Genomic DNA, 23940 nt, shown 5'->3' on the forward strand with positions numbered 1-23940 from the left:
ACAAAGTTCATTCAAATTTGGTGATAATTATTATACGAGACTTTAAAAAAAAACAAATCTCAGATCAGATATACTCGCGCACTCTCCTTAACAATTACAGAGTCTTCTTCGTAGGTAGATTTTCGTAGCAAAATACCAATAAATAAAGGCACCAAACAAAGATCAAACGCTTGGAGGAAACATTCACCATTTTTCTCTTTTCCGTTCTGTTCTGTTCTGCTTTGCCCCTCTTTTCTCCCAATGACTACTCACCATTCTCTCTCTTTCCAACTCCTCTGAGCCTCGCTCGTTAGGTTCTCTGTCTCTTCTCGGAGACCCACAAAACAATTTCTTATTTATTTCCTTCTCAAACAAAGAACCTCTATTTCCCCTTGGCTGCTCAGATCTAGTATTCCTCAAGTCACAACCTTTTTTTGTTCCGTTAGCGGTGTGAGACATGAGTAAAGAAGAATTCTTGAAGATACAGGTAACCAATCCATCGTCGCATCCTCCATGTTTTTGGTTCCTAATTGGTGTGGTTTGTTTATTTGCCCTTGTGTTTTGGACATTTGTGATAAAGTAACTAGTCTTGTCACGTTTCAGTTTCTTTTTTGTTGAATATGAAACCTGTGTTTATTCTGTTTCGGATTGTGGGATTGCTTGTGCATGCAGAAATGTGTTCTTAAAGTGAACATACACTGTGACGGGTGCAAGCACAAAGTGAAGAAAATCTTGCAGAAAATTGATGGTATATCAATTACTAACACATTAGTCACTCGCCCTTTTGTGATTTCACATTTGCTTTTCTATTTTTTCTATTACAAAAAAGAAGAAAGAAAATCGGTGCTTTTCATTTATTATTATGTGAAGAAAAAAAATAAAATCTCATATCATGTTGTCAACCAAGTCTTGAATATGCGGTGTGTTTGTTCGTTCGTTCACCAGGGGTGTTTACCACAGAGATAGATGCTGAACAAGGGAAGGTGACGGTTTCAGGGAATGTGGATCCCAACGTTCTGATCAAGAAGCTTGCAAAATCTGGGAAACATGCAGAACTCTGGGGTGCACCTAAACCCAACAACAACAACAATAATCATAATCATAATAACCAGAACCACCTTGCCGACCAGCTTAAGAACATGCAAATTAACAACCATCCCAAAAGTGGTGGTGGTGGTGGAAACCACAACAACAAAGGTCAGAATCAGAACCAACCCAAAGGTGGTGGTGGTGGTGGAAATAGCCAAGCCAAGGGTGGTGGTGGTGGTGGTCAACAACAAGGACCAACTCCTCAACAACAACTTCAGCTGCAGCTCCAACAGCAGCAACGGCTTCAGCAACAGCTGCAACAACTTCAGCAGATGAAAGGGCTTCAAGATCTGAACCTTCCTCAATTCAAGGACCTGAAACTTCCCCCTCACAATCCCAACCCCAACGCCAAAGCCGTTAAGTTTGATATCCCAGAGGAAGATGACGACTACACCGACGACGAATTGGACGATTTTGATGACGATGATGACGACTTCGACGACGAGTTTGATGATGATGAAATGGACGACCTTCCTCCGAGTAAAATGAAACCACCGCCCATGATGATGGATGCTCCTCCCAAGGCTGCCAACAATGGCGGTGGTGGAGGCAATAACGGGAGAAAAGGAGGAGGTCCTGTTCCTGTTCAAGTGCATGGAATCCCCGGCAATGGAGGAGGAAAGAAAGGTGGTGGTGGTGGTGGTGGAAACAATCAGAATCAAGGTGGAGGTAACAAAAACAATGGTGGTAAAAGTGGAGGTGGTGCCCCGGAGGGTAAACATGGTGGTGGAGGAAACAAGAATGGTAACGGTAACAACAACAACAACAACGGGGGTAAAAAAGTCAATCCAATGGGTGGAGTTGGGGTTCAACCTATGAACGGTGGATTCCAAAACATGGGTGGTGGTCCCCACGTTATGTCTGGGCCTAATGTGGGGCCCATGAGCATGCCTATGCCCAACATTCCCGCCGTTCAAGGGCTTCCGGCCGGCCCCGTCAACGGCGGTGGGTTCTTCCAAGGCGCAGGTCCGGATGCGATGCCCGGTAACCCTTTCCAGCAGCAGCAGCAGCAGCAACAACAACAACAGTTACAGCAACAGTACATGGCTGCTGCGATGATGAACCAACAACGCGCAATGGGTAACGACAGATTCCAGCCAATGATGTACGCGCGGCCCCCTCCTGCCGTCAATTATATGTATCCTCCTTACCCTTATCCTCCTCCAGACCCTTACACCCACTTTTTCAGCGATGAAAACACCTCAAGCTGCAATGTTATGTGATCGATGGTGGCGGTGCGAGCTTCTGATTTCAGATCTTCTAATATTATTATTATTATACCAATGCAAATGAGTTTTTAATTTGTAGTATCATTTTCCATTTTTCTTTCATCCCTTTTATTCCTCTTAAGTTAAAATTAGGGGTTTTAGTTCACCATAGGGGACTAGTTTATAGATTTTATAATACTATCATTATTATTATTACTATAAGATTTTGAGTAGTAGAGGTAGTAGTAGTACTGTGATAAGGTAATATGTCTATATGTGTTTATATGTTGCAAACAGAAATAAAAAAAATTGTTTCAGAACAGTAAAAAAAATATAGAGAGAGAGAGAGAGAGAATTGGATGGATGTTAACGCAATTCCCATCTCTCTTTTGCTCAGTTATCTTCGGAAGCACTTTTTATTTATTTTAATATGTCTTATCTTCTGGCAATGGGGCATGTGTGTGTGGAAATCATGACCATTCACCGTCAAGGATTTTACTAGGGTATTTGTTTTGTTTTGTAATGCGAATGGGAGGAAAATCATGGATGTTTGTGTGGTGCGGTGCAGAGAGTGAGTTAGGCAATTACCCATTCGGGGCTGGACCCACACCAATACAGTATTTTCTAATCTATTGTGATTATCAATTGGAGTGGGTGGGGGGCCACAAATTGTGATTTACGATAGTAAATAGTGAGGGAGAGATTAGCATTATTAGGTGCAGAGCATATAAAATGTGGGGTTGAGCAGTGTTGTGTTATTTAGCAAACTTCACCAAATCTATTGTAATGTAGTGAGAGTGACGTAAAAATGTGGTAATGGTAAGTTAATGGAGTGTTAGGGTGGCTGAGTCTAGTCTAGTGATGAAAGTTGAGACTAAACAATGCAGTGTCAGAGAAAGAGCCCGGAAGAAGGTAGCGACACAGGAGTATTGGTTGTGTCCTGCGTGCGATATTATCCGGAAGCGTAACAACACGTAGCCGTAGCCGTAGGAGGCTTTCTTGATACAGACAACTTAACTACTTTATATTTCCGAATATCTAACGGCGTTGACACTTTGCCACCAATTTTGGGAACTGTATAGTCTTTTCACCACTGCACTGCACTCACAAGGCGGAAAGGAAAAGGGTGTGAGCCGCGGGTCCCACTCCATCATCATGTGGTTGGTCACATGATGATGATGATGGGGTCATCCCATCCATCCATCTATTCTCCTTCATGTGGGTTCTACATTCAACTTTAATTATAATTTTAAGAATAAATATATTCAAAAGAGTATAATTAGATAGTGTTTCTCAATGTAGCAATGTTGAGTATTTGATTGATGTTAGTTTAGTTAATTGAAGTGCTCCACTTGAGACTAGAGTTGTTGGGTGGGTGGGTGAGGTGTGAATTGGATGTGGCAAGGTAAGGTGTATCTGGGCTTATCTTATCTTTCAATTTCAGTGTTAAAGCGTGTTCCATTAGATTATAGGATTTGGGTGTTTGGTGTGCTTACGCCAACTAGCGCTACAGACGAGTGCTGCTGCCTGAGAGAGCATTTAATGTGGGGTACCTCTCTCTGCTCATGCTCGGGATCCAAAATATTTCCCCCCATTTGTTTGTCTACAAGGTTAGGATCATCCACGTTTGGTTTAATCCTATTCTTCTTCTCGTTTGGGTTGGGATGAGGAGTCACATGAAAAATGCACGCAGATGAGGACACGACACGAGCTATATGTTGGGGCAGGGTCTGGATCTATGTGGACGGCGCACAGTTACATAAAAACCTAACAACATATTGCCTTTTACATTCCATTCACACATAATTTCTAACTTCACCTTTTGAGTTTACATCACATTTTTTGTGTTCGTTTCCTTTTCTTTAACATGAAAAAAAAAAAAAAAGTACCACATGAATTTAATTAATCCTCACATGATACGTAATTAAGTTTATTAACATATATTCTTGTAAACTAAAAAACCATATTATGTATTATATAAACATTGATCTAAACCATGACCTAATCATTATTCTAAATTATGTAATAGTATCTTGAGAAATAAACTCTACTAAAACTTAAAAAACACAACTAAGAATGTGTTTGATTTGGTCGATGATTACTATTTCTAGTGCATTTTCAATATAATATTTCTTGCACAATAGATTGATATTGAATATGACCAAATATGCTTTCAAACACATCATACCTTGATGGAAAAATTAATTCAACAAATCATATGTAGGTGTTGGAAGCAGTAAAAAAAAACAGTATGTGCGTTGGAAATGAAACAATTTTTTCAACATCATTAATGTGTGAAAATATCATTGTTTAAACATTAAGCTTACATAACCAACAAAAGTTGAGTCTAATCGAAAAAACTAGTCTTGCATAACATGGTGACATCTAACGTTTGATTGTGTCAGAAACAAGATGATCACGGAAAAACATTAAACATATAGAGATAATTTTTTTTTGTTTTGAATCAATTAAAGATTATTTGAGAACTAAATTTTAAAGTTATTGTTACAAACACTAATTATTTTACAATATATGATTGATTGCATGCAACGTAAAGGATCTTTTTGTATTATACTAAATTTTACATGACTAAGTTTTTATCTTTTTTAATTAATATATACCAAAAACAATATATCTTGCATTCAAAGTTTTATATACTTTCTTCAAGGGCTTATTGTTTGCTATTTGAAATTTGGAATACTATTATCTTTGCTTTGATCCATATGAATTAAGAAATGTATAAGGAGTTTTATAGCAACTCGAACACATGTTAAATCGAGTTATTGCTTATTCTAACTCTGCTTATGCTATCTCTCTTATCAATGCTACCAATATTTTTCTCATGTACTCCAACTTATTAACCCTTTGAGAGAAGAACTTTGAATGGGTAGTTATTAACATAAAAATTCAACATATTTTTCAACTTGAATGGGTAGTTCATCTTTGATGTACCCTTTGAGAAAATAACTTTTCTGCTTAATTTCTAGCCAAAAAAGGTTCAATGCAAGATCTTACTTTTGTCTGTTGGTCTTCAGATTATGGGTCAATATCTGAAAATGCCTAAAATCCTTAAAACTCGCGTCGACCCAAATATTTGACTAACCTAATAAAATACCAAGATAATACACCTGCGAAACATTATTAAACCGGAAGTCTAAAATATATCAAGTAATGATTCCCCATACGCATCCTGAAATGTGAAAAAGTAGTGTATCAATTCATTGCAAATGAAAATGAAACCACCAGCCAATGAATGGAACAGTATAAAAAGAGTAGGGAACAAAATTATAAAATAATCACCCTCAAATTTTCTCACCTCTTGACTCACTCCCATATGTACTTAAACGTCGAAGTTCTTATAAATAATACTCCTGTCATATATATAAACCATAGCAAGAATATTATTATTCCTAAGCCTACTGTCACTCTGACCATCTCTTTCTTGCAAAGGAGTACAACCTCACGAGTCATTAAAATTGACGAGGAATCTTCACTTCCATGGGTTGGTTGCTGCTATTGAACTCTTTTTAATTACTTGTTGACCAGCAAGTAAACTAATCAAGTGAATGTTGGAGACTGAAAAATATGGGTGGAGATGTATTTTTTATTCATAAAAAACAATTAAGAAAAACTAAAATTAAATTTAAGATATTTTTTTCCAGAAAAATCCATTTTTTTCTTCAATTCAATTTTTTATATATTTCGAATCAATTCCAAGACAATGATTAAGGAATAAACAATCAAACTTTTTTTTTAATAAAAAAAAACATATTCGTGATATATTAAAAAAAATACTGGTATTTTGTTAGGAGTTTGACAAGTGTATCAAATGTCCAAGTAATAAAGTCTCGAAAGTCTGAGTGTTGAATTCAATAGAGATTTTGTGTTATACTTATCTTGGATATTTTTTAATTTATAAGAGGAAAAAATAATAAAACAGAGGGGTAGGAGAAAGAATTGAAAGAAATAATAATGAATTATAAAAAGCAAAAGAATTAAAAGCAAAATAATTCAAGAGGAAATTCAATGGAATGCAAGTGTTAGAACCTAACATGCCCTATCTGCCTAGGATGTATGATTTTATGATTTTTTTTTATCAATTTAGGTGATTTTATTTTACCTACATCTATTCATTTACTTGTCTCTGATTTCTCACGATGACAACCTATTTTATTTATCTATCTCTCAAATGCCTTTGAAAAGATTAACAAATAAAATGCATGAAGTCTGAATTCTAGATGTTTTGCAAAAAAATGCATGGACATAAAATTATCATTCTATGTCTTGCAATGACTTTTTTATGAAATCTTTTCTTTTTGTTCTATTAAAAGTTACTCTCTTTCGAGCATCTAACACCTAAAACTAATGCATGCGTATTTTCTTTAAATCTTATTTAGAAGTTACCTCTTCAGAGCACCTAACCCCTAAAGGAATGAAAAGATGGATAATGCATGAAAAAGATAAACAGAAAAGATAATAGGGTAGAAAAAATCTGGTATTGCATTGATAAATAGTGAGTACATCATGCATTGCTTGACTTTTAGGCCTGTCAAACCCTAACTAAGGGATTAGTCACTCATGACCATGAGGGCTTTACAATGAGAGGGGTGAAAGAAAGAAAAGAAAAAATGATGAAAGAGAGAAGAGAATTCCCTAAAGAAGAGTTCTCAAGCTCTAGGTAGTATTGAGAATGTTGTGAGACTCGGTGTCATTTCCCCTTGGCCTGACTCTTTATTTATAGATGCTAAAGTGGGCTTTGGACCTCCCTTGCTTAGCATGTGTAGATTGTGCGCTTAGCGGACTCCTCGCGCTTAGCGCGTTCAATTCTGTTGGATCGCACGCTTAGTAGGCTCCTCTCGCTTAGCGCGTTCTGTTTTTGTTGCGTGCGTTTAGCGCGTGTTGCGTGCTAAGCGCAAGTTCTGACTCTCATGCTTAATACCTCGATTAGCACCTGTGCCTCCTGTCTCGCTTAGCGACACACTGGATTGGGCCTTGTTGTTGATTCTTCATTTTTTTCGTTATTTTTTTCAATTTTATCTTTTAGCACCTCTAATTTTTATGTATGCAGCCAAAATTAAATAAAACATCAATTCTTAACAATTACACGTAAATAATTGTTAAATAATTATTTTTGAAGATAATTTTATTTTATTTTCTATTATGAAAGTACAATTAATTATTTGATAGTTATCATATTTTTTTATATTTTTCCTTAACCGGAGCACTAAAAGTAGTTATTATCATTTGCCTGGTAAAAGTCATTAATGTAATCCACCATCTCATAATTGATGATTACATCATAAATCCAATATTGAATAATTTTTTTTACATGGTAATGCCATATGGAATTTTAGCGTCAAAATATTTATCCTCACTTGCTCATAATGGCTTTTATAGATGCATCTAAATTAAGCGCATTAAACTTAAGCTTAAAGAACTTATTGATATTTTTTATCTAATTTTTAATGATAAAAAGATTAATTACTCGCATTAATTTGTTTTGCTGTAAGAGCCTGAACTGAAGACTCAGAATTTATCGGTTGCATTATTTATTTATTGCATGTGTTTCAGCTGTAGCCATTAATTGCCGAACATGTGTTTGTGCGTGTCTATAAAATGGAATGGAATTTAGTGCCAGTTGCCAAGTACAGATGAGAGCACACCTCACCAAACCGTGGCAGTTAAACTTAATTAGGCCCATACTCCAATCAAGATAAGGGGACACATACCCTAAATTCCGAGTCTCTGTTCCCAACTTCTAAGCAACCAAACCCATGATGAATGATTTGAATATTTTAGTGGGAAATACTATAATTCTTATAAATGAAAAGAATAATTCTAAATCTTCTTAAAATATTTTTAACTAATTCTTCCGTTAAATATTTTTTACGCTCTTTGTTTCATTATAATTACTGTTGTAAGTTATTTTACACAAAAAAATAATAATTTTATAAAACTAACTTTAAAATCATTAATTAATTTTTAATCTTTATTGTGGAATGATGTTTATAGTATACCCACACGAACCTAAGTAATCGAGAACCCAGTAACCACTTAGGTTATTCCTAAGCAAACCACCAAACCTATAATGACCAGGGTTTCCAATGAAATTGTCATCAGTATTAAGCTTGAGAAATGACTCCTTGGGAGCAATTGGAGAGCACTTCAACTTGATTTGAGGTATTCCAGCACGACCAAATATCATCTCTAAAGACATGTTGCACCATCAAAGTTTAACAACTTCCAAGTATGTGTAGCTGCAAGACAATCTCGCAAGGTATGGATCCAAGTATCCTCCTTCGCTCCACACCTATGTCAAGAAAAACATGTCTTCTAAAAAGAAAGTTGTTAGTGGCAAGGCTGGCATGGCAAGTCATCCAAATAATAGTATTTGATATTTTTAGATAATTTCAGGTCCCAGACCCAAGATCAGCTTCCAGCGCATGAAAGATGAATGACAGGCTAACAAAGAAGTCAACAGTAAATACACTTAGTACTCAATTGTTTCTTGTACAAAAGAAAAAAAAACTAAAATATTTAATATCTTTCAAATATTAAATACTTTTTTTTTACAAAAGAAGTAAGAAAATGCTGTAAAACATTAAAATTATTCTTTCATTTAATACTTGTTTTATAAGGTAAAATAGGAGAATTTGTAAGAAAATTAATAAGAAATAAGATCATCCACATGCAAAATATATATCAAACAACGTGAATGTGCCAAGCAGTAGTTTTTACAAGAATGGTATAAAAAAATACTTTGAAAAGAAAATAATTTTTAATTTTGGTCTAATTATTCTAGAGTTTATATATTTTTACCAAATTTTTAATTAGATTCCTGGATTTTTATTTTTTTAAACGGGACACTAGACTTTTATTTATTTTTAATTGAATCCTCTCATCTAATAATTATTCTGAAAAAATTAATTACAAATTCTTAATTAGAGGTAGAAACAATGAATTTATGTTTTTGAAATGTGTTATTTTTTATTGACAAATTAATATTAATTTGTTATTAGTTGGAAATTTGAACCCGTGATGTGATCTAGCCATCCTCTTTTCTTCTTTCGTGCTTTTTCAATCACTAGACTAATTCCCTTTTTGAGAGATTGCTAAAAATTGCTATAGAAATCAATTCAACCCAAGTATTATTCCGGATCCATACCTCTCTCACAATTATCTGACTCTTCAAAATGACTGATATTGCGGCTTTTAACCATATTCCAAAATTTATCTCGTATTTGCGGTAGAAGCACAATTTTATAATTGCGTTTATTTTACATGGGGGCAAAAAGAATGCATTTGTAATTGCATTTGAATATTTAATGATTTTTTCTGAATATTTGAATATTTAATGGCCAACTTAATAAAATAAACTAGATAAACGAAAAGAAAGTATAGCGCTCTTAAAAAAAAGGAAGTATAACGAAGAAACATATTATTTTTATTTAAATATTCTATTTAGATAAACTTAATAAGATCTCTTAATTAACACAACTGAGTATAACATCAATGACATATTGGGGTTATCAACGTAAGCTCACTTAATTAGATGATTATTTATTTCTTTCTTTTTCATCTATCCAAAAGAAGGCTTTTTTTTAGAGAATAACCATCATCCAATGAAGTTTTTTTTAGAAGACAAATGACGTTAACTAGTATGCAGAAGAAAGCTTTTTTATATAGGAGAAAATAATAAAACAGGTTGTTAAACCACATACATTTCTTCACCCACTAAATATGGAAAGTTTTTTTTTACTGTTACTCTTTTTGGAACATTGGATGCCAAAGTCTAGAATGACCGAATAACAAAAGGTCAAAAATCAAGAAAGTAAAACAAAACTGAGTAAGAACACTCGCTTTTCAAAGCAAAAATGTCTCCAATTATATCAATGATACTTGTAATAATATTCCAAACCAGATACTAATAGTTCTTGGTGTGTTGACTGTTGAGTGGTGGATTATTTGTAAATTATGAGTAGAGATCAACTTATTTTAAGAGTATTTTTTGATAAAATTGTTTTATTTAATATTTTTATGTATAAAATAAATTTGTTAATATATATATTAAACTAATTATTTTATTAAGTATATATCAAGTCGACATCTTTCAATGGAATTCTTGGCCATTTTATATATGGCTTAAAAGGACTTGGAACTAGGGATTTAGAGGACTAAAAGTGTTACAAAGACTCTCAACTGACTATTAATTTGATCAATCATATCTTGATCCCTTCTAACCTTTCCATGAGTGTGCCATTATTCTTCAAAGCATCCATGACAGATTGAGTTCATGCATGTTGGCAAGTAACCCTTCATCACACTCTTCGCGAAGGCAATCATAGTGCAAAGTTCATACTAAGGATGTGTTTTCTTCATTCGTCTTGGTGTTCATAGTAGTCTGCTAGCAAACAACATAGGCATGATTATTGTTTTCCCTCGCCTGTAATTTTTGTTTTTTTTGTTTCTGTACTTCCCATTACAAAAGAAAAATAGTTGTTTCATTTTTTTTTCTTCTCTTTTTTGTAAGAAAAAAAAAAGTTAATTGTCGCACAGAACTTTTAACTTTTTTTTCCTGTGACACGGAGAAAAAAATAACATTATTTTAAAAGAGCTTAATAAGTTCTGTAAAAAAAAAAAAAGAAGAAGCTTAATGAGTGTATATTATTAGTATAAAAATTATACTATCAATCATAAATAATTGTTTTCAAGACTTTTTAAATCATAAATAATTGTTTTCAAGACTTTTTAAATTGTTAATGTATAGTCAATAAACTTACTATTTTCTAATTTCAAAATCACAACTCTTTTGTGTCTTATGTATGCGGACGTGCGCAGATGTGTAGCAAAATTTATTTTCTTTTATAACTCGTATTCTGTATAGGTATTTTAAAAAAATAACTTCTTGTTTTAAATTAATTTTAGTAACATGATACTTATAGATCAAAGTCTTAAGAATAAATTACATTTATACCATGCACCTAGCTTTTTTTAGATTGCACATAATTTTCTTGTTTTTTTATTGATTACAACAACTTTGTTTGTAGGAATAGAAGATCTAATATTTTTTAAATAATTAAGAAGGAAAGTGTTGTATATAATAAGTGTCAGTATAATGTTTTCCAAATAATTAAAGAGGTTAGTGTTAGGATTGAAAAAGAAGAAACTTCATATGCATTTTAAGAAAACAAAAAACTTCAAAGATGTCAGTGTAATTTTTTTTATCTATTATAATAATATGAAACATTTATTAATTTTATTGAAAATCTAATTTAGGAAATCTCTCATCCTAATTACATTTTTTTCGCTTACAAAATTTGAATTCAAAATATTGCTTTAAGAAATTGAGTTTAATATTAGTTGGTTTCTCAGCAAGAACTTATATGTAAACGTTAGTGTAATATACTGGAATTTTAAATAACCTTTTAATCTTTATAAATGTTTTTAAAAGGAATTCTTATATATATTTTATTGTTTCTTTATTAATTAGTAAAATTCCATATTAAATTACTAACAATATCATGATACAACAGCAGTACAAGTCAACGAAAATTTCAATGTTAGGCATACAGTAAGTATACATATGCTTAATCATTAGTTCGCCCAGAAAGAAAGAGTTCCTGTACGGGAGGCCCATGAAAAGAGAGCATGTTCGTCGTTTTGTTTGTGTACACGTGGCACGATGTTCGGTGTTTTCGGCGTCATGCGCGGAAACGACGGTGTGCTTAGCAAGTGTGAAGTCGTTTTATGTCAGAATATGGCAGTGGCTGACCTAAGCTTTTTGGGTTTTTGCATTATATGTATATGTATCGCCACTCGCCCTTGTTATCTCTATAGTACATCACTACTTGTGTTTCTCTAATGATTTTATTTTTTAACTAATTTTTCATTTGGTAAATGAGGATTAATATTTTAAATGTTTAAAAGTTTTTTTTATTTTTGTTTGATATTTTTTCTACCAAGTACTATATGAATATTTGAGAATTATATATATATATATATATATATATATATATATATATATATTCTTTTTTTAGATACTCAAAAACATGTTTTTCTCCTCTGCTAGTATGTCTGTTTACCAAAAAAAAAAAAAAACAATATGCAAGGATGATTTATAAACCCCATAATTAATTGATTGGAATACATGGAAATTTTTCGGCAATCAGTGTAGTTTGAGCATTTGAGCTATAGTGTATTATTGACAAATTTTGCTATTTTTTTAGTGTACAATAATAATAAAAATCGAACTTAAATCTTCATAGATAGACCAATCCTTAAATATATTTATTTGCTTATTGAAAAAAATACATAGGCCAATCCTAGTGAATTTGAAAAAATTTGCTATAGCTTCCTACTTTTGAGTAGAATAATTGTATTCATAAAATAATTTTTTATAATTTTTATATAATAAAGAAAAAAAAAGAAGAGAAAACAGTATATAATATAATAATTAACGTGATAAAAGTTTCTTATCTGTGAGAGGAGTGTACGAAAGTTCTGGTTGAATTTAATATATTTCTAGTCTAATTTGATAGAAATAAAATGAAAATAACTATCAGAATAAAATGTGCATAATTTTTTTTGGCAGCCAAAAAATGTTTTTTTTATATATATATCTAGTTCAAAGAAACATTAGTTTAATTGATGAGCTATTAATAAAATGACAGAGAAACTCTTAGTAGTAATTTGGTCCGATAAGACCAGAGCTTAGTGCTAATTATGTTATTACTTGAGAAGAAAAGAAATGGATGGTCCTAATCCTACTAATTGTAGCTATGAAAGAACACTGGTTCACATGTGCTTAATCAAGTAAAGTAGTCAACACTAAACAGTATTTGGTTGAAATTCAATCACCAAAACATCAACTCACAAGTCACAACCCTATTGTTCCTTAAACCATTTTTGGCGGGTTCTCAGTCTCACGACAAGGTCGCAGGTAAAGTGATTGAGATTTTGAATACAAACTAAATTAATTTATTAGGTTTGGGTTAATTTCGTAAATTTGTTTCTTTTGTTTTAAATTTGAATTAAATCAATTATGAATAATTTTGATTCTAGTTTTTAAAATCTTCTTTTACAATTAGGTTTGGATTATTTCTTCTTTGCAGTCTTCTCTTTTTTTATATATAATATTTGTAAGCGTTCTAATTTAGTTATCTTTATGTGATATTTTTTTATTATAATTTTGTGATACACAAATTGATTGTTATAGAAAAGTTAAATGTTAAATAAAATAAATAACTAATCTTAAAAAGATACTATATTTTATTTTGCGTTAATATAAATTTATAATTTATATAAAATCGGTAATAAATAGAGATAAAAACTTAAAAATATAATAGCTTTTTTTATCATAATTTGATTAACTGAATCAAACCAACATAGCCGTAATTAAATTAACTAGTTTCAAAATAGCTAAAAAAAATCAAAAAAAACTTAAATCAGACCAACTAATTAAATATAACCATTTAAAATTTAATTTTTTTATAAATCCAAACCAAATCAATCCATCCACAGCCAAATTGATATAGTACAAATAAATTTTAGTTTATTAATTTTGTTAAATTTTAATTGAAGGAATTTGAACCTACACATTCTTTTCGATTTCTTCTTCCTTCATTTTTCTCTTACTATCGGATTAAATTTATATCTCATAAATATGTATGATTTACACCCGACTTTCCTTGTTAACAGTAATCATAACACACTTTTTAGTGTGAGTTTTATAGTTAAAATAACTTAAATAAATATTTTAACTTAATAATTTAAAATTATTTTTATTCAAATTTAAATGGTCTTAAATCTATGTTGAATCGAATACACCGTTTTCACGTCATGTCATTTTAAATAGAACGTAGATAAACTCAATTAAAATTTAAGTCTAATAAAGAAATAATCAAAGATGATTAAATATACACAATTTACTGGTTGGTAGAATGGAAATAAATGGAAAGAAAGAGAAATGAGTTATTTTTTTAAATTAAAGTAAAATATAAAAATATGAGTTATTTTTTTAAATTAAAGTAAAATATAAAAAATGTTTCTTAGACCCAATAAAAAAAACTGTTTCTTAGACACTCGTGTTAAATTAAAAATTACAAAATAAAATGGAGAAAATAAAATTACAAATTAAATAACATAAAGAGACTAAAATCATGTTTGAGTCTAAAATTTATTCAGACTTTTTATGTTTTCAAATTTAATTGTACTTTATCTCTGTGGCTCTTTGTTGACCCGCTTTAAAGATTTTTATTTTTTAATAACTAAGATCTTTCTCCGCAACCCAATTCAATGATTGCGAATAATAATTATTACAAAATCACGGGTAAGCATATGGGAAAAAATGGAGTACCAAAAAAATAAAAAAAACTGCGACTGCACCGTGCTCACTGCTCAGAATTAAGCCATCTGTTTGTTTCAAAGGAAAAAAAATGACAATAAATAGAAATGTGAATGGAAAAGAAAATTAAAAAGTTTAAATTTTTATTCATAAAAATATGAATTATTTTCTCTTTAAAACAATTCACTTGCTTTAGCTATTATGAAAATTAATATTTATTATATATGTAAGTTTATAATTGAATAATAACGTAAAAAAGTTATATTATTACATACATTATACTTTTAAAAGTTAAAGAATCTATTTTAATTAATTGAGTAGGAATATATAAATTATTATAAATTCTTTAAAATTATGTTCGATTTTCATATATAATACTATTCTTTTAAAACATTTACTCGCTTTAGCCAGTTGCTTTTATTTTAAGTTTTTACTTTTATAAAAAAATGAGTTTTAGTCTATGCACACACATAAAAGTTAAGTTTTAGTACTTAACATTAATACAAAATAAGATTTTCTGACTTAAGTATATTTTAATTCTTATAATTTTTTTATTTTTAGTTTTTATAAATTATGTTTTTTTTTTGTTTTTTTGTTTATAGGATAATATTTTTTCACTATCGAAAGTATTATGTAAAATGTTTTAATTTTAAGGATTAAAAATAAAATAAATATAATTTAAAAAAATTATAAATAAAAAATAATTTTATAAGAAAAAAACAAAAAATATTAAATTATAGAAACTAAAAATATATTTAAACCTTTAAATAATAAACTGCCGTACAAAAGTGAGGAGGGACTAACATGTTTAATTTTCTCGCAGAGACTAAAACTAAAAATGAAAAAATTTAGAACCAAAAGGGTAAATTATTTTATTTTTCAGATCAACCATTTTGCAGGCATATATGTATCAATTGGGAGTAATAATTTAGAGAAGGGGCTGTGAAGAACAAGAATGATAGCAGGTTCCAAGACGAAGATGGAAAATGATATGATGTGTGAGAGTGCTGCCCAACAGTTTCTTTCATCATGCTAATGATAAAGATGAATTCAAAAAGGGACGATAGTTTTTGACTTTCGGCTCCATTTTTTGTTCTTTATCCAGTACCAAATACTATATTAAATATATCGATGCAGTAATATCAGATACAAAAACAAAAGTTAAAAATCAGGACAGAGAAATGAACAAAGATGCAATAATTCCACCAAGATTGGTAAAATCTTAAGCACCACGAAACCAAGATATTTTATCCATTGCGTATTTTGCACTTTCTTTTTTTGTTTTAAAAAATCTTGAAAAGATCCTCATTTTTGTCTTACAAAGTTTCACGCGTAGTGGCATTAATCTTACTAAAATTTTACTCAGCAAACTGGTTTTAAAAAAGTTTAAAATATTGCTACATTAATCTTCTAAATGACTGGCCTCAATTTGATTGTCTAAAGATATACCATATCACTAATTTATATTAAGTAGCGATAAAAAAACATTTTAGAAATTAATTTAGTAACATGTGACATCTTTGGCAGATTAATTTTGATGACACTTTGGAAAATTACCAATTCTCAAATGTCCAGGGAACTTATTCTAAAAAAAAAAGTCTAAGAATTTTACTTTTCTTTAGGTAAAATATTTAATTGAGTTTTGTAAATAGAAAAAATAGGTATCAAGAAAAGAAAAGAAAAACTTAAATAGGTCCAATTGTGTGGTCTAACGTCTCTTCTTAATATTGAGTTAAAATAAAAAATTTAAAAAACTAATACAGTTTAAATTTTTTAGAAACCTTACGACGACCAGAACTTTTAGAAGACTAATATAATTATCCATTTAACTTTAAAATATATCAAATTAAGAATTTTTTATTTTTCCATAAAATATATAGGCAATGTAAAAAAAATAATGTGAAAAATATTTTCCTTCACATTATGAGGTTAATTATGAAAGATCGGTGACACAATTTTTGATATTGTTTAACAATAAGGTCACACCATCCAAACAGTAGAGTTTCAAATTATAATTGTAATAGTCGAAATTCTTTAATAATTTAGTACCATGTAATCAAACAATAACATAAAAAATTACGCTTAAAAAGTTAAGATTAAATGCGTTATTATATACTTATATTATCACCCGTGATATGCCGAGGAAGGAGACATTTCATTTATCGACAAATCAAAGGGGAATAAAACCGAGAAAAGAAGTAAAGGGTTCAATCATATGGGCTTTGATTTGACCCAAATAGAAATAGGAAGGGACGCGTCTTCTTCAAATGATTTATAGGAACACGACAAACTTTGGGCCAATATGTTTAAACTTGAATGTCACAATTACAGGATGGTGATGTAATGGAAATAGTTGAGTTGTGCAATATAAATAAATGAAAAACTTAATTATAAGCATAGTCAATTATTCAATAATTTTTTTTTGCCACAACTAGTTCAAACATCAGTGCTTGGGTGCAGATGTAATGATGCAGCATGTTATGTTTTGTAATGAAACCTAAAAATTGACCCTGACCCAACTACTGGCAAATGGAAAATCCGTAAACATGATTTTGGAACCATTACCTAATATATAATATGTTACAACCTGTATTTTTAAATCTTAAAACGTTGATTTAAGCAACACGTGTATGTGGTAGCCATTTTTTTGTTTTGGGAGAAGTTTAAGTCTTGAGATTTTATTTAGGCAAAGCACGTGTATGTGGTAGCCTTTATTTTGGAGGGTTGGGTTGCGAAAGTTTTGAAACGTTTCATGTGTGACAACTTACAATTTTAAGTCTTAGAATGTTGATAGGGTAGGCTAAAGGATAAAACAAGTGAAGTTCGAATTTTAACTTTTAAGTTTAATAATAAAAAAAAATTAGACAAAATAGATCATATATGTAAACAAAAAGACTATATAATTTATTTTAGTAAAAGTAAAAAAAGTCTATCAAATTTTATTTTAGGTCTTATTTATTATTGGACTGTTCCTAAATGTTGACTTAAGCAATGCATGTGTATAAGATAATATTTTTTGTTTGTATGTGTGTGGAAGAAGGGGGTGGGGGGTTATCAAGAGAGGTTTAAGTCTTTTCGTTCATTTAGGCAAAGCTTGTATTTATGGTAGTGTTTATTTTGAGGGTTTGGATTGGGAGAGATTGAAAATGTTTGATGTGGTAATAAGGCTTCCACAAGTCTCTTGGGTTGTTACAATTGATTATCGCTCACAATAACTAAAGGGTGACTTACAATTTGCAAAGATAATTCTAAGAAGAACTATAAAGAAAAGTTTGGATTTGTTTAGCTTGAAGAAAATAGAAATTAAAAAAAATACAAATAAAGAATATTTTTTGGACTTTCTTTTTTAGAAAGTAAAAACGCAAAAGAAATTTAATTTAATTCAAATAGAGTATTTAAGCCTATTTTAAAATTCATTTAGGATAATTTTTAAATTTTTTTGGATAATTTGCATTTTAGGTCCTCGTGATTTGATCGAATTTGATTTTGATCTTTCAGCATTTTCTTAATTTTTTAAATAATCAAATATCTTATGAATTATAATAAGTTGGTGTTTGCTCCATTACCTTCAATGTTAAGAGTGTATTGATATATATTTTTTTTATCCTAATTTGATAAAACAAAATAACTATCTATATGTTCAAATCATATCATACGATCAACAAGTTATTGATCTCTTCAAGTAAGATTTTGGGTTCAAGTCTTACAGATGAAAAATACGTGATGGATACTCATACCATGATCATGGTAACAAAAAAATCATATCATACATTAAGTTAGGATTTATTTTTAATGGTATTTTAAATTTTATAATTGCAAAAAATTCTTTTTAAAATTTATTTCAATTTTTTAAATATTAAATATGAAAATATAAAGTATAAATTAATAGACAGCAAAAGTAATCCTAAAAGTCATTTAACAATTAAAAACAACAAGATCCTAAACAATAAGTCATAATCTATTCTATATAACCTATAAGGTGAAAGTTACAAAATGGTACCCATTAAAATATAAGACACGTTGGAATTTACCTAAAATTCTATATTGTTTGAAATAGAATTTTTTAGCAATGAATTTTTTAGTTTTTATCATTTGAAATAAAAATCACTTTAAATTTTGTGTGTGAAACTTCTATTTTTTTTTTCTAGAAGTCAACAACAACAACAACAACAACGCCTTATCCCACTAGGTGGGGTCGGCTACATGGATCAACTTCCGCCATAATGTTCTATCAAGTACCATACTTCTATCCAAACCATTAATTTCGAGATCCTTTTTTATAACCTCTCTTATAGTCTTTTTGGGTCTTCCTCTGCCTCGAATTGTTTGTCTTCTCTCCATCTGGTCTACTCTCCTCACTACAGAGTCTACCGGTCTTCTCTCTACATGCCCAAACCACCTAAGTCTATTTTCCACCATCTTCTCTACAATAGGCGCTACTCCAACCCTCTCTCTAATAGCTTCGTTTCTAATTTTATCCTGTCGAGTCTTACCACACATCCACCGCAACATCCTCATCTCCGCTACACCTACTTTATTCTCATGTTGGCTCTTGACCGCCCAACATTCTGTTCCGTACAAAATCGCCGGTCTTACCGCAGTCCGATAAAACTTTTCCTTTAGCTTGATCGGTACCTTTGCATCACATAACACCCCCGATGCTTTTCTCCATTTCATCCATCCTGCTTGAATGCGATGATTCACATCCCCTTCAATTTCCCCATCATCCTGTATTACAGACCCAAGATATTTAAACCGTGTGACTTGAGGGATAATATGGTCTCCTATTTTCACCTCTGAGTTAGAAACCCTCCTTCTTTTGTTGAACTTACATTCCATATATTCCGATTTGCTTCTGCTTAGGCGAAAGCCATGTGTTTCTAGAGCTCGTCTCCAAGTTTCCAACCTCTCATTCAACACCTATTTTTTTTTCTAGAAGTCATTATTCAAAAATAATTATTTATTAAAAATTTGATATTTAAATAACTGGAAGGAAAAAAAAAGTTATCAACCATCCCTTTAATACATTTATGAATCTGTCATTGATGGAAGCTTAATTCTTTATGGATTGAGATCAAAGTGCATTTGACACTTATATTTCTACTATTTTCACTATCAATATTGCGTTAATTGGTTGTGAAAAAAAGATCCTTGTCCAATTAATAAGATCGTGTAATGCCTAATATATTCGTAATCATCTAATGGTTTAATGGTAAAACAATTTTTTTTTTTTTTAAATAGGTTAAACACCTATTACAATTGTGTAGAAATGCAATCTAACTAAAATAAACTAAGATTATGTGTTGACTAGAATTAGGTTTCAGAAGTCTAATACTTTTCGGTTATAAAAGATTACTAGAAATTTTAATATGTCAACAGGTGAAAATAAAACATTCCCATATATAATTGATTGTAAAATTACTAAACATTCTCGTAACAATAAACAATTTATTCCTAAAAAAGTTGAATAATAACTCAAATTTTATAAATTTCTGCAGGAATCATATTATTAAATCTTAATATCCCATTCCCAAAAATAAATAATTTAGTTGGAAATAAAGCAGTTTTTATTCCAAAAGCCGCCTATGCTTAATCATTCATAAACGTATAACGAGGTATCATCGGTTCATCGTTAGTTGAAGTATATGTGATTGTGTGTTATGGTATGCGAAATGTTTGGCAATTAGTAACAATAACGAATAATTGAAGAAAACCTCTTCACTTTCTTTATCATGCACATTCTACTAGATTAACATAGTGTACAAGTAAACTCTTCTAGTTTAAGCTATCATTACAAATTTCACTTCATTACATGAAAGATCTTTCACGTGTAATTTTACAATTGTAAATGTGTATCTTGATGGTTTCAGAGGTATATCAGTTCAAAATATATTTAAGACGTAAATATATACCATTTTATGTAGATGATTTATGATATGCGTTTATAAATAATGCACCAAGCTAGGTTGCAATTGAAAATAAGACTAATGCAATTTATTGGCACCTTGAAGAGACTTTTCAAAATCCTGCAGCTGACAAATGAAACCCTGATTGGGACCTGCTGCTGGTCGTATACTCCTTACATGTTGCAGAGCTTCAAAAAAGCTCATTCCACGAGTCTTCATCAGATATGCCACAACTATAGTCACACTGGAAGGTGCAACATTATTAGGATCACTTTTGTCCAGTTCATCATATGAAAAGGGAAATAACCAAAAGAGCAATGAAAATGCCAAGATCTTTTTTAAGAAGTTCAGATATGGGCATTAAAAAAGTAGTAAAATGCTGGCATGAGTTTCACGCAGAACTGAAGTTACGGAAGATAATTCATCACTCTTGAAATTCAAGCACGTCCTTAATTCTCTACTTTTCATATGCTAACAAAGTTAACGTCTAAATTAGCTTCTTACTGATTAAAAATTTGATAGCATTTCACAAATGGAAGTCAGAAAAATAACAATTTGATTCAACTCATGCTATATTGAGTTTTGAACTTCTATTTCACTGGGAGGATAGTCAATAACCTTGAAGCATGCACTTTTATTATTCTTTCAAATTTTCAATACATGAAACTGGAAAAATCCACACAAAAGAAGATTCCGGAAAAAAGAAAAGAATAATGAAGCAGGGAAAACAAATAAATGATACCTATAATTTTCAAGGCTACAATCAATTTACAAATTTCAATATGAAAACAATTTCACATTTAGCACAACAGTCATATACTTAACTTCAAGACAGCAACACATATATGATAACAATACTTATTCAAAACTTCGTTTTCTTTTATCGACAAATGATAGTTGTTAATTTGTTAGTTTTTTGTTAGTGGAGAGATTCAAACCCATGACCTCTTCCCCCTCCCTTCTCCCTTCACCACCAAGACAAACTTTTAACTCTTTATTCAAAACTGTGACAATAGGTTTCATGAAATATTGTCATATAATTAGATACGTAGAGATATTTCACAAACAAAATGAAGATTAGTGTCATGCCCAGTTCAATCTTTGTTACAAAATCATACGCTTCACAGATGTTTACCAGACTTTTCAAGTAAAACTTGTTACTTCGACTCATGGGCATGCTATTTTCTATGTTATTACCAGTAGAGGAAAAAGGGTGAGCCTTGGAGCAACCTTACAGTAAGATTGATGCCTTATGACTTAGGGATCATGGGCCCAAATCCTAGAACTAGTTTCTCCACTTGTGGGATGTAAGGCTGTGTACATCTACCCTCTCCCCCACCCTTCAAAAGAGCCTTGTGCATTTGGCTACCTTTTATTAACTGGTATAGGAGCCAGCATCCAAAGGCTGTTGGATGATGAACTACACGTTACTTCTAGTTTTTTCTCTCTTGAGAAACAATACTCCAGATAATTTAAACCAGAACACAAAAATGCATGAAATTATCAAGAACAAGAGGTGATCACATGTAAACAACTAAACAAGAGAGAAAGGAATGGAAGTTACCTCCTGGATCTTCCAGCAAAACAGTGAACCAAAACACCTCCATCGTGTCTTTTGGCTTCATCAATAAAATCAAAACACTCATTGAAGTATTGTTTTAAGTCTTCATCATCTTTGTCAACAACTGCCTCAATTTTTCCAACAAAACCATATCTTTAGTATGGATGCAGTACTAGATGCTCAAGGACAATAAGCATCATGCTGTCAGTTCATTCAGTAGTTTTAGTAAAATGCATATTAAAAAAAGCACGTGAAGCAATGTTACAAGCAACATGGTTCGCAAATGCGGTGCAGTCTCCTTTATTAGAAAACAATACTATATCATACCCAAGTCAGTTAAAAGACACTTGGCATTCAGAAATGTAACATTTCTGATATGAAGCCATCTGGTTCTATAAAACACAATTTCTAAGATACAAGAAACAAATTATTGTCCCCTAAAACTGTTAAGACCAAAACATGAAATATTTCAGAATTGCAAACACACAACTGTTATCCTAAAGGCTAAAGGCGCACAAAGTATACATGCTTCAATTCCAGCCACGAGTTTAATCCCATTTATAGTGAACTCAATTACAAGTCATGAAGCCCCTTTTGATAGCTATAAAATGAGATGCTCCCCAAAACCCAATCAGAATAGCCCTATATCAATGTCAAAATCCGTTTATTGATCATCAGTCAAACACATTTGTAGATCGACATGAAAAGTAAATAAAAGTTTGATTTCTATGAAAATTATCATACCGTCTATAATTTTATAGACAAAATCGTGAGGATGTGCAGGTGGTATTCTACCAGCCACAGTCAAAACGTGAGTAATATTACAGTCTTTCAAAGCAGGCTTGTTAGCTGCAGTGGCAATCGAACCCAAATAGAGACCCTGCTTAATGCAAAACAATAATGGAATAACAGCCTTAACATAAAATGAATGCACTGAATCAACGTGAGGATTGTACCTCGTCGATTTTGCACGGAATATTGTCCTCTTTGTAGGATTGAAATAAATGCAAAACTCGCGCAATTGCTTCTACTTGCTTCTTCATGCAATTGTCAAATTGTTCCGTAACCGCTGATACCCTCTTACGATAACAGCGGAAGAATGTGATACAGAGCTTTGCGAGAAGAGAAGAACTCACCAACGAAGCGTGGAATTTGATTGCAGCGAAATAATTGCAGTGTCAAATAGAAACTGATTATTATTTTCGTTTTGTATTTTTTTCCTTCCTCTTCGAAATAAAAATAATATATATATATATATATATATATTGGGCCTCGATGGTAACGGGGCAGGATGGGCTAATGCGATAAGTCTCTGTGTTATTTTTCTTACACCTAATATATTTTAAGAAAAATTAATTTTCTTTTTTTTTTTACTTCTGTGTTACACATAATATATTATATCAAAATTAAGTTTTACAAGTAAATTTATATGCGTATTAAATATATATTAAAAATCATAATGTTATATATAATGATATTAATTATTTTTCAACATAATTAATTTATTAATTCATTTAATTAAAATGACATGCTAATAATAGATTTAAGACCAGGAAAAAAAAATCTTATAAACAAGAAAAATGATGACAGTCTCTTAGGAATATTGATAAAAAAGATTAAAGCAAAAATATTTTTATTAAAGGATACAAAATTATATCATTTATGATTATTTATGTTTTTTTATAATTTATATAGTAAATATTTTTTTAATTTTTTAATCAATGCCGTAAAAGATACTAACTAGCGAGCTCCTATAAATAATTCGCGAGACCAGGGCCATTAATGTGGATATGATCCTTAAGGAGTAGCGTTTATAAATTGCTCGTCAATTTAAAAAATCAAGATCAACTCTTA

General features: G+C 30.9%; 2 protein-coding genes across 2 annotated transcripts; one reads left to right on the top strand and one right to left on the bottom strand.

The window, feature by feature from the left end:
- The first annotated feature begins 49 nt into the window (after positions 1–49).
- On the top strand, positions 50–2608 carry LOC114420139 (heavy metal-associated isoprenylated plant protein 33-like). The gene is made up of 3 exons (XM_028386014.1): positions 50–466; positions 652–727; positions 925–2608. The coding sequence occupies exons 1-3, from the start codon at positions 437–439 to the stop codon at positions 2289–2291; spliced, it is 1473 nt and encodes a 490-aa protein (XP_028241815.1). The 5' UTR covers positions 50–436; the 3' UTR covers positions 2292–2608.
- A 17769-nt stretch (positions 2609–20377) lies between these two features.
- LOC114420140 (dual specificity protein phosphatase 1-like) lies at positions 20378–23285 on the bottom strand. Its single transcript, XM_028386015.1, has 4 exons — positions 23043–23285; positions 22831–22966; positions 22090–22210; positions 20378–20769 (listed from the first exon to the last, which is right to left on the bottom strand). The coding sequence occupies exons 1-4, from the start codon at positions 23127–23129 to the stop codon at positions 20604–20606; spliced, it is 510 nt and encodes a 169-aa protein (XP_028241816.1). The 5' UTR covers positions 23130–23285; the 3' UTR covers positions 20378–20603.
- Between the last annotated feature and the right edge of the window lie 655 nt (positions 23286–23940).

The sequence above is a fragment of the Glycine soja genome, chromosome 7, assembly GCF_004193775.1.
Source record: "Glycine soja cultivar W05 chromosome 7, ASM419377v2, whole genome shotgun sequence".
NCBI lineage: Eukaryota > Viridiplantae > Streptophyta > Magnoliopsida > Fabales > Fabaceae > Glycine > Glycine soja.